General features: G+C 43.1%; 1 protein-coding gene across 1 annotated transcript; it reads right to left on the bottom strand.

Annotated features, from left to right (window-relative positions):
- Nucleotides 1-92: 92 nt before the first annotated feature.
- On the bottom strand, nucleotides 93-5,588 carry hapln2 (hyaluronan and proteoglycan link protein 2). The gene is made up of 7 exons (XM_084027197.1): nucleotides 5,459-5,588; nucleotides 5,190-5,282; nucleotides 4,075-4,431; nucleotides 3,880-3,996; nucleotides 3,625-3,807; nucleotides 1,570-2,600; nucleotides 93-983 (listed from the first exon to the last, which is right to left on the bottom strand). Exons 2-6 carry the CDS (start codon nucleotides 5,254-5,256, stop codon nucleotides 2,323-2,325), a joined length of 1,002 nt encoding a protein of 333 aa, XP_083883323.1. The 5' UTR covers nucleotides 5,257-5,282; nucleotides 5,459-5,588; the 3' UTR covers nucleotides 93-983; nucleotides 1,570-2,322.
- Nucleotides 5,589-14,807: the final 9,219 nt, after the last annotated feature.

Raw genomic sequence — 14,807 nt, 5'->3', positions numbered from 1 at the left:
GAAAAAGTTGTTTTTATTAAAGCTACAAACTGCAGGGTTAGTTAAACCCAACCCTTTAACATACATGTTCATAGCATACATGTTCAACCTCCTCTTTCCACCTGGTTTCAATTTGTGATCTGTATTTGGTTACCTGGATGTTTCTTACTCAGTTTATAGATTTTGGAATTGTAATCCTCCATAACACATCTTCTTTCAGACTATTGGACAGAAAACTGTTGATTTCTACTAAATTCACCAAAAGTTACCATCAGATGACTTATAGCATATTTAAACATATTCAATAGGAAAAATCATAAATTTAATGTTATTAATCTACTCCTATTGAGGCAGTACACATACATTTACATATTTTTCCTTATTTGGATGAAAGAGTTATATGCAAGTCATATTTTAATTCCAGGTGGAAGTGAATAGAGAGCTTACACACACCTGATTGGTCATCTGTGAAGATTTGTGTCACACCTGAAGTCAATTAGACCGAACCCTCCAGTGAATGTGAATGACACCGTTTCTCTTCACTGGTTGACTGGTTTCATGTCGATTGTGTTTTTTCTTGTAGATAAGTAGAGTTAATATAGTACAAATGAAAAGATCAAACTGTATTTCTAATATTTGATTTAAATGTATAACAGTGGAGATAAAGTATTTGTAATAAATATCATGATTACATAATTCACACAATGTCTGATCAGTTATTGATTTTGCAATGTTCTTATTCCTGTGTGGCATAAGAGGTTTGAAATTATCTTCATGCCTTTTTAAATTAAAAATAGGATCTCGGTCTTAAATAACTAGTGTGAGGCTTCAGCCTCCAAATAATAAGGCTTAATAACCCTGGGTTGTTCATCTCCTGTGGTTTGACTGCATTGATTGGTATGAAAGCATCATGGTATGATCAGAACAGGTGATGCTCGTTAATGAATGGCGCTCTGTAACGGGTGACGCTCTGTAACGGGTGGTGCTCTGTAACGAGTGGCGCTCTGTAACGGGTGGCGCTCTGTAACAGGTGACGCTCGGTAACGGGTGACGCTCTGTAATGGGTGACGCTCGGTAACAAGTGACGCTCTGTAAAAGGTGACGCTCTTTAACGGGTGACGCTCGGTAACAGGTGACGCTCGGTAACGAGTGACGCTCTGTAACGAGTGGTGCTCTGTAACGAGTGGTGCTCCTTAACGGGTGACGCTCGGTAACGGGTGACGCTTTGTAATAAGAGGCGCTCTGTAACGGATGACGCTCTGTAATGGGTGACGCTCGGTAACGAGTGACGCTCTGTAACGGTTGACGCTTTAATAGGTGGCGCTCTGTAACGGGTGACACTCGGTAGCGAGTGGCGCTCTGTAACTGGTGATGCTCTGTAACGACTGGTGCTCTGTAACGGGTGACGCTCTGTAATGGGTGACGCTCGGTAACGAGTGACACTCTGTAACGGGTGACACTCGGTAGCGAGTGGCGCTCTGTAACTGGTGATGCTCTGTAACGACTGGCGCTCTGTAACGGGTGGTGCTCTGTAACGGGTGACACTCGGTAGCGAGTGGCGCTCTGTAACTGGTGATGCTCTGTAACGACTGGTGCTCTGTAACGGGTGACGCTCTGTAATGGGTGACGCTCGGTAACGAGTGACGCTCTGTAACGGGTGACACTCGGTAGCGAGTGGCGCTCTGTAACTGGTGATGCTCTGTAACGACTGGCGCTCTGTAACGGGTGGTGCTCTGTAACGGGTGAAGCTAGGTAACGAGTGGCGCTCTGTAACGGGTGACGCTTGTTTGTGGCTCTTGTGTTTTCAGCTATTAAACTAAGTGTTATCTGATGTTTTTGGTTGCTGTCATGTGAGAATGCTGTTCATTGACTTCAGTTCAGCATTCAACACAGTCATCCCCACCAAAGTGATCATTGAACTAGCCATCAACACCTTCCTCTGCAACTGGATTCTGTTCAGTTCTTATATTAGTCAAAGTGGTTTCTTAAATATACATCTACTTCCTGTTTTACCAGTCAGTTATCTCTTAAATGATATCCATGTGACAAGCAGATTTTACCAGCATTTGGCTGGAAGCTTGTAGACAAACTACAAGCAATAAAATGTATTTGCATATCCCAATGTAACCTAGATTTGTCTTTATGTCAAAGACATGAGACCCATCAGAGTCCAACTCAACCTCTACTTTGGTTGACTATTTCCTTTTTAAAGATATTATATAATTCAATGTTTAATTATACTGTCAGTAATTGACTGCAGCTCCAGATGTGACACAAAAAGGTTGCTGTAATGAATTCTGGGCCTCAGAGCTCTTTAGGAAGTGTGATGCTCTTTATTTCTGGCTACCTATAGCAGTAGGCGCCGTACAGATGCGTCTTCTCGTTGGGGAACCCAAATGAGCGCACCCCTGCTTCAGGGATGCCGCCGCAGTGTTCCCTGGGTCTGCTGATGGGAAACCGGACGCTGCCGTCTCTCAGCCATCCGCCGTCACACTGGTCATAGTTTTGGAAACGCCAGGCGGAGTAAAGATGGCCGACCAATGCCAATTCAGCTCCCTGATGCTGACACTCCTGTTGGGCCTGCTCGAAGGAGAACGACCCGGATACGTAGGAGACGGAGCCTGAGATAGGAGGACACATTTATGGATAATTTAAATGAGTCCGGTTTTAGTCTCAGTTTAACTTGACTCACTGTGTCTCCAGTTGTGTCCCTCCTTCATGGTCATCCTCTACCTGTCCACCCGATACCCTCAGATCAGTCCCAGACTCGTTCAGCTGCCCACCTGTTTCCACATGACCTCATCAGCTCTGCACCCATCGGCTGCTCCTCGTTTCCCAAACCGGCTCATTTTCACTAGTCAGATTCTCAATGATCACGTTTACATGCAGAAAATATTCCTACTAATCTGGACTCTGAACCTGACCCTGGACCCTGAAGTCAGAGTTTTCGGTCCTGAATTAGTTCATCAACTCAGATTATGTCAACTTTGAGTTACGTGCCTGCCGACTATACAAAGCCATCATCAATGGAGCTCTGATACTATGAGTCACCATGGCAACTTTATGGAGAAAACAACTTGTCCTTAGAAAGAGGAGCAACACAGCTGCAGCAACGGAGAGACAGCTGGTCTGGAAGGCAACTGCTGCCTGAATCAATGACGACTGAATGAAACAGTCAGTTGATTTAATAGTTGGTAACATTTGTTTTCGGACCTGAGTAACAGAGTTACCATGGTAACCTACATAAAGTTTAAGAGAACCCAGAGTCTCCCTCTTCTCAGGATTAACAAGCTCAGAGTTTGAACTTGAACTTGAGTTCGAACCCCGTCCTGCTGTCTTCAGACAACCAGCTGACTCATCAGGTCTCACCCACACACTTGTCCTCTGTCAACCTACAGTCCATCTCTACTGAAGGTCAGCTAGCGGAAAACAAATCGTGAAACAAAACCAGGAAAAACCCAACAGAGGAGCAGCTCATGTCCAAATTAATTCAAATACTGACATTTATGGACATTCACATTTGCTACTTATATTATTATTTGTATGAATGGATGCAATTTTATTGATTGTATTCTGTTTTTTTATTTTCAGAACTTCCTATCGGGAAATGAGAAGAGACTTTGGTCCGAGCGACTCGAAGCTTACCGGACGTCTGGGAGGTGAAGCAGAAAGCGTCGAAGCGATCGTGATTCTTATCCTTTGGTCCATAACTGCGAATGCCAGGTAGCAGCTCTCCTCCACAGGTGGGTCGAGGATGAATAATGGGGTAATGTACTGTCCCATCATGGAGCCAGCCAGCATTACACCAGTCCAGACCCTCGGTCCAGGCTGCAGGAGAACACATGCTTATATCAGACAGCTGATTGACCTGCACAGAACATGGACCTGGACGCACAGTACCTCTGTACAGCTGCACGTATGATGCTAACATGCCATCTTGAGCAGCACAAGCCTCCTTAGCGTCGTGCAACGTGAATCTGTAACGTCCACTTCTACTCTGATATGGGAACACCACACCTGCAAATGGACGTTTGTCAGTGTACCTGCGTCCTGTCTTTCATCCAACACGTGACCACAACCATCAACGTAGGTTACCTTCGATCCTTAATGTGATGATGACACTCTCGTCCTCGATGCCGTTGACCAGCTTGCAGCGATACCTGCCGCCGTCTTCCAGCTGGAGGTCGCTGAGCTGCAGGGAGGCATCCATGGCGTGAGCCTTCCGGAGGGAAGCCCGCGGTCCAAGGTAGCCGTATGGCTTGAAGGCGTGTGCGTTCGATATCATGATGATGTTCTCCAGCCCCACATGTTGCGGCTCCAGCTTCGTCCACTTCACTTTGTAATGGTTGGGTTTGGTTCTCAGGATACACGGCAAAGTGGCGTTCTCTCCCCTCCGGCCAACCACCTCAGCCAATACGAGCGGCTCCAGGAGGAACTTCAGCTTCATGGGCGCTGGGGGTGAAACAGGATCCAGGAGGTGTCAATAGAGTTTTTCTTCAATGGTGCTATGAAAATGAATTTCCCTTATTAATAAAGTCATCTATTTGTCTGTCTGTCTAAATGAGACGACTAAACGTCATCACTAGAACGTTCCTCAGCCTTTAACTTGTTGGCGGTTGGTTAATGCTACAAAAATCACGTTCATTAGTGAAGCTTTTAAAGTATCATAAATGCCACAGAGATGAATTTTTTGAACAATAATCCAAAATACAAAGGAGATCCCATCAGCTTCCTGTCGAGGACATGCTCACTTCCTGCTGACCTAAAATACACCTGCCAACGGTGTCCACACTCTGCCTCAGTCTCTCTGTCAATCAAACCACTGCCATTTTCTTTTTGTCCACTAGGTTCCCTCGGGTTTCCCTCCTTTCCCCATAACCTGACTGCCCCACCCACCCACACACCTGTTTCCTGATCAGCTACCTGACCTTCCACCTTCTCAGCTGCATCTCATCCCCTCGTCTGACATCTCCACAAAAACCTGCCCACCTCTCTGTTAGTCAGACTCTCCCCGTTGTAACGCTGCATTCTGTCTGCCCGGATAACAAACCACCGAGTGTCGCAAACAGTAGAAGGTTTGTGTGTAAGAGGTTGAAACCCTTCACACCTGCATACACCTGGCCAATCGCTGTAAAGCAGGCACGCACGTTGGGTTATCGGTTTCAGAAAGATACCTAAACGCCTCATTGAGTTTGATTGGTCCTTGTTACCTGCTCTGTTGTATATAGCTGAAGACCAGGCGAAGCAGCTTAACACGAGAATCAAAGCACAGTTCATGATGAAGGAAGTCCCTCTTTCAGATCCTGCAGTTCCCAAGAAAAAAGCACAAAACCAATCACACTTAGTCCCTTCTCACATTCCACCTGAATCATTGTAAGTTTGTCAAAAAAACAACAACCCGATGTTTGATTCCATGCCAGCTGCTGTTTAACGTGGGCTTTAACCTTACCTGAAATGTTAAAAGAAGAACAGTTCAAACCTGTGAAGTTGTGACGATGCAGACGATGCTCATCCTCCAGTGTTGTCCCACATGATGAAGATGTTTAAATTCCTGGATAATTCATACGCTTGTGAAGTAGAAGCAACTGTTGGTTCCTGTTGGCTCTTCTGTCTGAAGTCCTGATTGTTAAGCTATTCCTCCCCCCCCCCCCCCCCCCCCTCCTCTCTATCAGACGCTCCGTCTCCTGTCAAAAGGATTGTTGTCCTCGCTGCTCCAGATGTTGGTAACCAGGCTGGATGCAGAATCAGCTTTAGTTAGAGTGTTAACCCTGAGAAGAGGGCTAGAGAGGGAACTTCAACTTTAGGTCATTTCTGTCTATCTGTCTCTCTGTCTCTCTGTCTGTCTGTCTGTCTGTCTGTGGACTTTCCTTGTCCACCATCAATATGGAAGCTTGTTGATCAGCAGCCTGACGTCTGAGAGGATGTTGAGACCTGCTCAAAAAAATACAATGAAAAGTTCTCACACAACAATGGAAGCGCATATTATGATAAACCATCAATTAAAAGGCAATGGAACATATATATTTAATATCTTATTTTATATATTATATATACACCTATAAGTGTGTAGGTGCCACCATTGCCAAACACCTAGCTGGAGCTAGCAGAACTGGGATATGCTAGAAACAGTTCAGAACACATCAAAACACGTTTATCCTACATATTTAATACAAAGCAACAAGTTTTTGAGGGATTTGCAACAGTGTAATAACAATGTAATAACAGAACGTATTGGGTAAAATCACTCATATGTGTGGCATTGAAGTTTGTTTGTTTGTTTAACCCATATTTGACATGTCAAATTCACATGGTCCGCAATTGGCTCCTGCAGTCAAACCGCATATTGTATCATACACATCACTGAGCTCAGGACAACAAGCCTTCCTGTGTATTTCAACCTTTCCCAGAAGGCTGCTGCCAAACCAGGACTACAGTGTGCATTTGTTCCGGCCTCCTCTGGGCAGTGGGAGGAAGCTGTGTCGGCTCCAGTTTCCTCTGCTGACGTGGCCCCGATGTACAAGGTGGCATTGTGATTGTCACGGTCTCCACGCTGTGACAGCAGGCGGCGGTCACACAAACATGGTCTAATGTGGGGAACAGATGTAAGACTGGGATTCCTCTGTTTTTGCTAGTGTTGCTTCTCCATTGTTCTCCCTCATCAATGGGACTCTTTCTTTCCCTCCAATTAGTATTCTCCAACACCTCTAGGTGGAAACGCCAACTGTTTCTGCAGCGCCGTCTGTCTGTCTGTCCGTCTGTCCGTCTGTCTGTCTGTCTGTCCGTCTGTCCGTCTGTCTGTCTGTCCGTCTGTCCGTCTGTCTGTCTGTCTGTCTGTCCGTCCATTCGTCCATCCGTCCATCCATATGTCCAAACATCCATCCATCCATCCATCCTATCCATCCATCCACCAGTACGTCCATACGTCTGTCCATCCATCCATCCATCCATCCATCCATTCATCCATCCATCAGTGTAGCAGCAGGGGTGGGGCTTAGCCAAGTGTAAGATCTTGCCCAGTGCCGAAAATGATTGGTTGACAGTCTGTGCTTCATTCATTCTGTTCTGTCCATCACCAACCAGCACAAATATCCCCCTCTGCTGTATGAAGACGGTAACACTCATATCCTAAAGCTTCTCTGTTTGAACAGTGTCCTTTGTAACACTACTGTGGTATCACATTTCATCCAATTAATTGTTTTCAATTCAGTTTTATTTATATAGCCCCACGTCACAAATGATCAGGGCTTTACAATGTGAACAGGGTACCACACCCTCTGTCCCGGGACCCTCCACCAGGCCCTCTGTCCCGGGACCCTCCAACGACTGAGGAAAAAAACCTTAGTCGTTGGAAAACCTCCTTAAAAACCCTTTAACAGGAAAAAGAGGAAGAAACCTCAGAGAGACACCGATAGATGTCATATGTACAGAATAAACAACAACAATAACAACATATTTAATGACAGAAATTATCCATGTGATGAGAGCAGAACAATAATGGTGGAAATAGTAAATAATAGAAATATGACAAAGTAATAACAGCTGCAGTAGGTCCAACCAGGTTCCCAACCCGAACCCTGACCCTGCAAGGCAAGAGTGGGTATTCCTTGGTAGGAAGGTCAGAGGTCAAACACCAGGACGAAAATGCTGGATGCCATCCTCTTTTCTGGAACGAAGACGAATTTAAAACACAATACAATTTACATTCTTTTATAATCAACCCAAGTGAGTTTGAGCCCGAATATGAATGATGAGAAAGATTTGAAAGCTTTGAGAGATTGTTTCATTTTCTATGGAAACGAGGCATTCCTGAGCTTCTTGTCTGACTGATCTCTTCTTTCCCTGCAGCTCTTGAACTCTGGATAACGACTTGAACTGCTGCTTTTTTTTTTGGTTTCAGGTTTCACTCCTGAAGTAGAGAGCTGAGTTGATTCTGATTATTCTTGATTTTTCTAAGTAAAGTAGAACAGAACGATCTCTTTAAAGCACAACCACCCATATTTCTAGTCGAAATCTGCTGCCATAAAAAGCCGTTTGTCTCGCGTTCATGTACAGTAGATAAGCAGGGCTGATATGGGATCATGCCGGTCCGCCTACAGCCCCGATGCGGAGCACCGGTGTGTGACGAGCCGCGGGGGCCTGAAGCCTCATGGGTAAAAAAGTATGAATACTTTCCAACAAGGTTCCCCTCCCCCTGAACATTCTGAACATTCTTACCGATGGCCTTCTCCTGAAGCCCTGCAGCTCAGAGTGACAGTCTTTGAGCGTAGTGACAGATTTGCCCTCTTCACCGTTTAAAGATGTAAAGGTTCCTGACAGCTCCCCCGTCTGACCGAAGGTTTACCTGTATCACCTGTTGGTCGTGCAGGTTCATGCGGGTCCCTTTTGTTGCCTCTCACATGTTCAGATAAGGAGTCTAAATGGGGCATGTTTCACCTTTGACCCTTCGTCAGAAGCAAGCAATGTTTTGCATTCCCTTCCTCTGTGTGTTTATTTTTCTTCCCCGCTGAGCATCAGCATGTATGAGACAGTGTTGGTGCAGCTCTTTGTGTTTCTAGGAGCAAGTAAAAGCAGCTTTCAGGAGAACTGGTTCGTTACTTCACTAGTCTCTCCTTTGTAGGTCTTTCATCGGCTGCTTTCAGGAGTCTGCCGGGTAGGTGGACCGCCACATGGTGCTTCGTGGTCTTCTGAGGCCTGGATTGTACCTCCTTTGTTAATAAATGTAAATGTGAACGTGGACCCATGAGGTGAGTCCCGGCCTCCACCATCCACCTCAGGAATCTGTCGTATGTTAATGTACAACTTTGATAAGGAGGGGATAAGTTGAGGGTCGACAACCGATAATATGTTTTTACAAAGCCACATGTCTGACTTGGACAGGTTAAAGAAAACCTAGTTTCGGTTAAAAATAATAACGTAACAATTGTATAGCTAGTGTTAGTACCACCCATCGCACACTTTCTTACGTAACACAACGATATTACACAATAGATGTAAGTAACTAACTAAAGTTTAGTCATTCATATGACGGTTTGTATTTTTGTCACTCGGGGTTGTTTTGGTATTGTGTTCTTGCTCTGGTGTTGTGGGTTGTGCGCGTTTTTTTCCCCTGCTGGGCTGTAGGCGTGGTCAGTGCCTGTTCAGGTCGCTGACTTGTCACACCTGCGACAACTCACCTCATTCAACTCTCCAATATAAACCCTAGTTGGATCACCAGTTCCTTGCCAGATTATTCTGCATCGTCTGTAGAGATGGTCACTCTCCTCTCACTCTCTAGTGCTACTATTATGGATTACCTGCTACTCACCAGTCTCTCTCTCCTCCGTTACAGTTTCCTTGTGTGCCTCGCCGACCTGCTCCTGAATTCGCCTGCAGCCGCCAGCTTCTCACCTTTTGAACTTTGTTTGGAGAGAGAATACACATTGTAACTTCCTTCCTTACCTGGACATGTCAGTCTCTGCTCCGGGGTCCGAACTCGCTTTGTGAATCGTAACAATTCATTCAAAAAAAATCTCTCTCTCTCTCTCTCTCTCTCTCTCTCTCTCTCTCTCTCTCTCTCTCTCTCTCTCTCTCTCTCTCTCTCTCTCTCAATTATTAATTCAATACATAAGGCTTTGTATTGAAAGCATTGGCATGGCGTGAAATGTGTTGCCAAAGATTACATACAATAAAATAATGATTATAATAATACAAATAATAAGAGATAACAAAATAATAATAATAATTAAATAAACATATATACACAAGCAGACTATATATTATTTATTTATTTTATTTTGATTACAGTAATGTGTGTGTGTGTGTGTGTGTGTGTGTGTGTGTGTGTGTGTGTGTGTGTGTGTGTGTGTGTGTGTGTGTGTGTGTGTGTGTGTGTGTGTGTTGAATGTTTAAACTGCAGGTAGTTTATGTAGTTTAGTCGTCTCAACCTAACTATGTAGTTTAGTCATCCCAACCTAACTATGTAGTTTAGTCATCCCAACCTAACTATGTAGTTTAGTAGTCTCAACCTAACTATTTAGTTTAGTCATCCCAACCTAACTATGTAGTTTAGTAGTCTCAACCTAACTATTTAGTTTAGTCATCCCAACCTAACTATGTAGTTTAGTAGTCTCAACCTAACTATTTAGTTTAGTCATCCCAACCTAACTATGTAGTTTAGTAGTCTCAACCTAACTATGTAGTTTAGTCATCCCAACCTAACTATGTAGTTTAGTAGTCTCAACCTAACTATGTAGTTTAGTAGTCTCAACCTAACTATTTAGTTTAGTCATCCCAACCTAACTATGTAGTTTAGTAGTCTCAACCTAACTATGTAGTTTAGTCGTCTCAACCTAACTATGTAGTTAGATGTGCCTATAAACATATAGACATATAAACATAATCTTTACCGCTGATGTAAAAAGAGGAAACATTGTAGAAGCATGTAGATGGCTTTAATTATTTGTCATTTATATATAGATATCACTCACCGTTTACTCCTTTAGTGTAATGATACTAAATTAATAACATACTGTCCTCCTGAATGAACCTGTTTTTATTCTTATCGCTGTACTTCTCTGACATGTGACACATGACTCTCCATCAGCTTCACATTCCATGGTGTGCTTGTGGTTATGTGTCATGTGACATAATTATTAATAAAAATAAAGTTCTTAAAGTCTTTGAACAAAACAGCAGCCCACATACACACATAGACCAAAACAGGAGAGTGAACATTATGAACTATTGTCCTTAACATAGAGTGATTTATTGATGAGCCTGGGTCTACAACCAATCACGAGCTTCGTTGTGTAACATGTCGATGTCACATGTGATCGTCACACAGGTAGATACAGATCTGACAGCAGACACGGCACAGTGATAAGACCACATTCTCATACCGGTCTTAGTCTGGAATCTGAAGAAACAGCAACAGTGTGATTAGTATTTAGTGAAGTAATTGGCTGTATCATTATAATGAGCAACATTTCCTATTTGAATCAGATGAGATACAATAAAGGGTTCACGTTAAAAGAAGAAACGTTTATTGTAGAAACAATTTTGCAGCTGGTAATAACAAGAAAATACTTCACAATAAGATGAACCGTTGTGTGTTCAGTATAGCAGCTCTTCTGTTGGTCCAGCTTTCTAATGTATGTTCTGTGTGCGTTAGACAGCAGGCAGGTCTGGTCTCGCTCTTATCCTGTTTCACGCCAGGCCGCTTGTGTTGCACTGAAGCTGCCTCAGATCAGAGATAGTGTTATCGCTGGAGTCCTGCAGACAGGCGGCTGCTCTGATGGACCGACAAGATGAGAGATAAATATGTGGCATGCACTTCTCATAACATTTTTCCACCACTACAAATCACAATCAGGTGTCTTTAGTGTTGAGCGTTAAAGCCGTTTCTCATCAGAGTGAAGCAGGAATACAGAAAACCTGCATGTGAATTTGTGGTATGACAATTATGTGATTATTTATTATCCTTCTGTTGAGAAGAGGTCGGCTCACATTATCCAGAAACACTACGATCTGGATGTGAAAATGACAGACACTTTGTATTTTTTACCAGAATGAGACTCAACTAGACTCCAGACGTCCAGCCACCACGACTTTGTGCTGCTGAGGAAATGTTTGAAAAACAGTGCGTTATCTCTCATTTACTGTGTTTATATTGTTTCCAGCTTCCCATTGGAGTTCCAGTTGCTAACCTGTTATTTAACAAGACCTTTCTTGTTTAATTGATACGATGACGTCCTCACTGATCTAATCGGTCACCCTCTAGCTTTTCCTGTAAGAACACACATTTATTTTACCTGAAATGTTATTTGAGCAGCAGTGATTGGATGAATCCACACCTGCTGACTACAGTTGAAGAGTGTGAAGCTCCATTTGGCTGTGACCTTTAACTGTTGAGATGAAGTGATGTGGAGTAACAGAAAAGACGAGATGAGACTTGTTGCTCTTCAACTAGTTGAAGTTCCTGTCAGTTTTCAAACCAAAATTAAACAAACTTAACTACACCCGCATGGATCAATATCTTTCAACATCTAGGATGAGATAAAACTGCAACCTGTTTCCTGTACATTGTGCATTTCTTTAATATATATATGCGTGTGCGTGTGTGTGTGTGTGTGTGTGTGTGTGTGTGTGTGTGTGTGTGTGTGTGTGTGTGTGTATCTGGGTATGTGTATGTACGACTAGTGTTCTTTTGTATATACCTATGTGCTCAGGTTTCATGCAAAGTTAGATACGGTGTTCCACAAGGTCCTGTGCTCGGACCAACTATTTATACTTGATAAGCTTGAATTGTTATGCAGATGATACTCAAGTATATATAAAGAGCTCATTAAACACTACTGTCCTGCTAGAGCACTACACTCTCAGATTAAAGGGTTACTTGTTGTTCCTAAAGTCTCCAAAAGTAGAACAGGTAGGGGAGGCAGACACAGTTCCCACATTAAAGAGTAGGCTTAAAACCTCTCTTTGACAACGCTTATAGTTAGGGCTGGCTCAGGTTTGCATTGGACCAGCTCTTAGTTATGCTGCTATAGGCCTCTCTCTCCCTCTCTCTCTCTCTCTCTCTCTCTCTCTCTCTCTCTCTCTCTCTCTCTCTCTGTATATGTGTTTCCTGGAGTCCTTGTGCTTCCTCGTCTCGCAGGTTTCCCTGGATCATGGAACTTGATCCTGCCTGCACCGCCTCGACTCCTCCTGGGATTACTCCTGGGAGTCTGACTGTGCTTTCTTGTCCAGCAGTGTCCACTGAGGTCCTGACCGACGCCGACTTCTACCTGGCCTGATGGTCAAGCACCATATTGTGACTCCACCTGTCCACTTAATGTGGTTGTGCCTGCCACCATGGACTACTACTGTTAATATTACTACTGTTAATAGTACTACTACTAATACTAATACCAACACCAAATACAGATGGAACCCAAGGGCCTGGTCTGCTCCAGATTTCTGTTTTTTCTCTCCACTGTCGCGGTGGGATTGTTTTCTCCTGGGGATGTTGGGACTTTGAAAATCAATCGACTCTGAAATCATGAGTGGTTTCTAGTCCTGCTCCATGTGTAAATTGTCCTGAGATAACTTTTGTGGTGATATGACACTATAAATAAAATTTAATTGAATCCACTCATTGATTTGTTGCATATACTTACTCAGTAAACGTAAGGCACTGTGGTCATATGGTGACACTGTGATGTAGAGTTGTGCATCATCAGCATAGGTATGGTAAGAGATGATGTAATACTCCATAATCTGAGATAGGGGGAGCATGTATATATTGAACAAAAGTTGCCCAAGAATGGAGCCTTGCGGAACCCCACGTGTGATCTTTGTTCGCTCAGATTCATATTTACCAAATGTAACAAAGTAGTCCCGATCTTTAAGGTAAGATTTGAACCAATTCAGCACATTACCAGAAAGTCTCACCCATTCTCCAGTCTGTCTAGCAGGATGTTGTGATCAACCGTGTCACTGAATGCAGCACTGAGATCCAGTAAAACCATAACTGAAGTTTTTGATGCATCACTATTAAGATGTATGTCATTTAAAACTTTAATAAGTGCCGTCTCAGTGCTGTGGTCGAAATACCAACTGGAAAGCATTGGAGAGATTGTTTTGGATCAAAGTGAATTTTTCTTTGCCAAAAATGTTGGGTTTGATAAAGGCCTGTAGTGACTTCTTACTGATACAATCAGATGAGACTTTTTTAAACGAGGTTTGATGAATGCAGTTTTCAAGGCCTCAGGAAAATGGCCTGATTGAAGTGAAGTATTTACAAGCTGCAATACTTCTGGTGCAATGCTATGAAAAACATTTTTAGGAAGCTTGTTTGCAGCATATCAAGGCAGCAGGATGAGGACTTTAAGTTTTGAACAATTTGTGTCAGTCCTGCATAACCCAGGAGGTGAAAATGTTCTAGATTCATTGAAGATACTGGAGGTACAGGTGACCTCACCATGTTGCCTGAGGTGGAGCTATATACTCTTTGTCTTATCCGTAGTCATTGTGTGACTTGTTGGACATCAATTCAGGAGGAACTGGTTTCTGAGTGGTTTGTCAGTCTGTTGACAACGGTGACCAAGGCACGGGCATTATTGTTGTTTTTATTGATAATGGCTGAGAAAATGGATGGCCTTGCCCTTTTCAATTCCTGGTTCTAGAAGCAAAGACTCTCTTTATAGATGTCGTAATCAACCTGGAGTTAAGTTTTCCTGTCGACACACATGAAAGTCAAACATGGTGTCCAGTTTTATATCTGCTCTCGTATTAATCAATGATTATCAATGTCATTGTTTTAAGGTCTAATATCAAGTGTTGTAGATACTTATAATCTTTGAATATGAATAGTAAAACAGAAGAGCTAAATAATGCCAGTGAGTGATTGTATTATGTTAGAGAAACTGCCAGTCTGAAGATGAATGCAGGACTTTCTAGTTGTCTTTAAAAATAAAAACAAGAGTCAGTATTTGTTAGTTAATCATCAGTTGAAGCCTGACAATGGATGTTCTTGTGATATTTGGTGACCAACCAAGACTCCAGCTGCAGTGTGAGCTAAAGCTTTTTCTGCTTTGGCTTTTATTGTGAAACACATGCAGAAAGTGTTGAGTCAGCTTTAGTTTCGAACAACAATCCTGTTTGACTGACATAGTTAGACAATTACACAGAGAGGGAAACATACTTTAATAAACCTGACACAAATATCATGTTATTATCCAACTAGCTCAAATTAACATCACCATTGTTACATGCTCGTCAGTCCACTTCAGTCCACCTTAAACAGCAGTAGGGGGGGCGGGGCTCAAAGTGAAACCTGAATTATTCATGGTGGAGGCAGGTCCAGTAGG

Source organism: Eutrigla gurnardus, assembly GCF_963514095.1.
Source record: "Eutrigla gurnardus genome assembly, chromosome: 14".
Lineage (NCBI taxonomy): Eukaryota > Metazoa > Chordata > Actinopteri > Perciformes > Triglidae > Eutrigla > Eutrigla gurnardus.
Note: the sequence above shows the minus strand (reverse complement) of the source record. Positions and strands in the feature narration are given on the sequence as shown.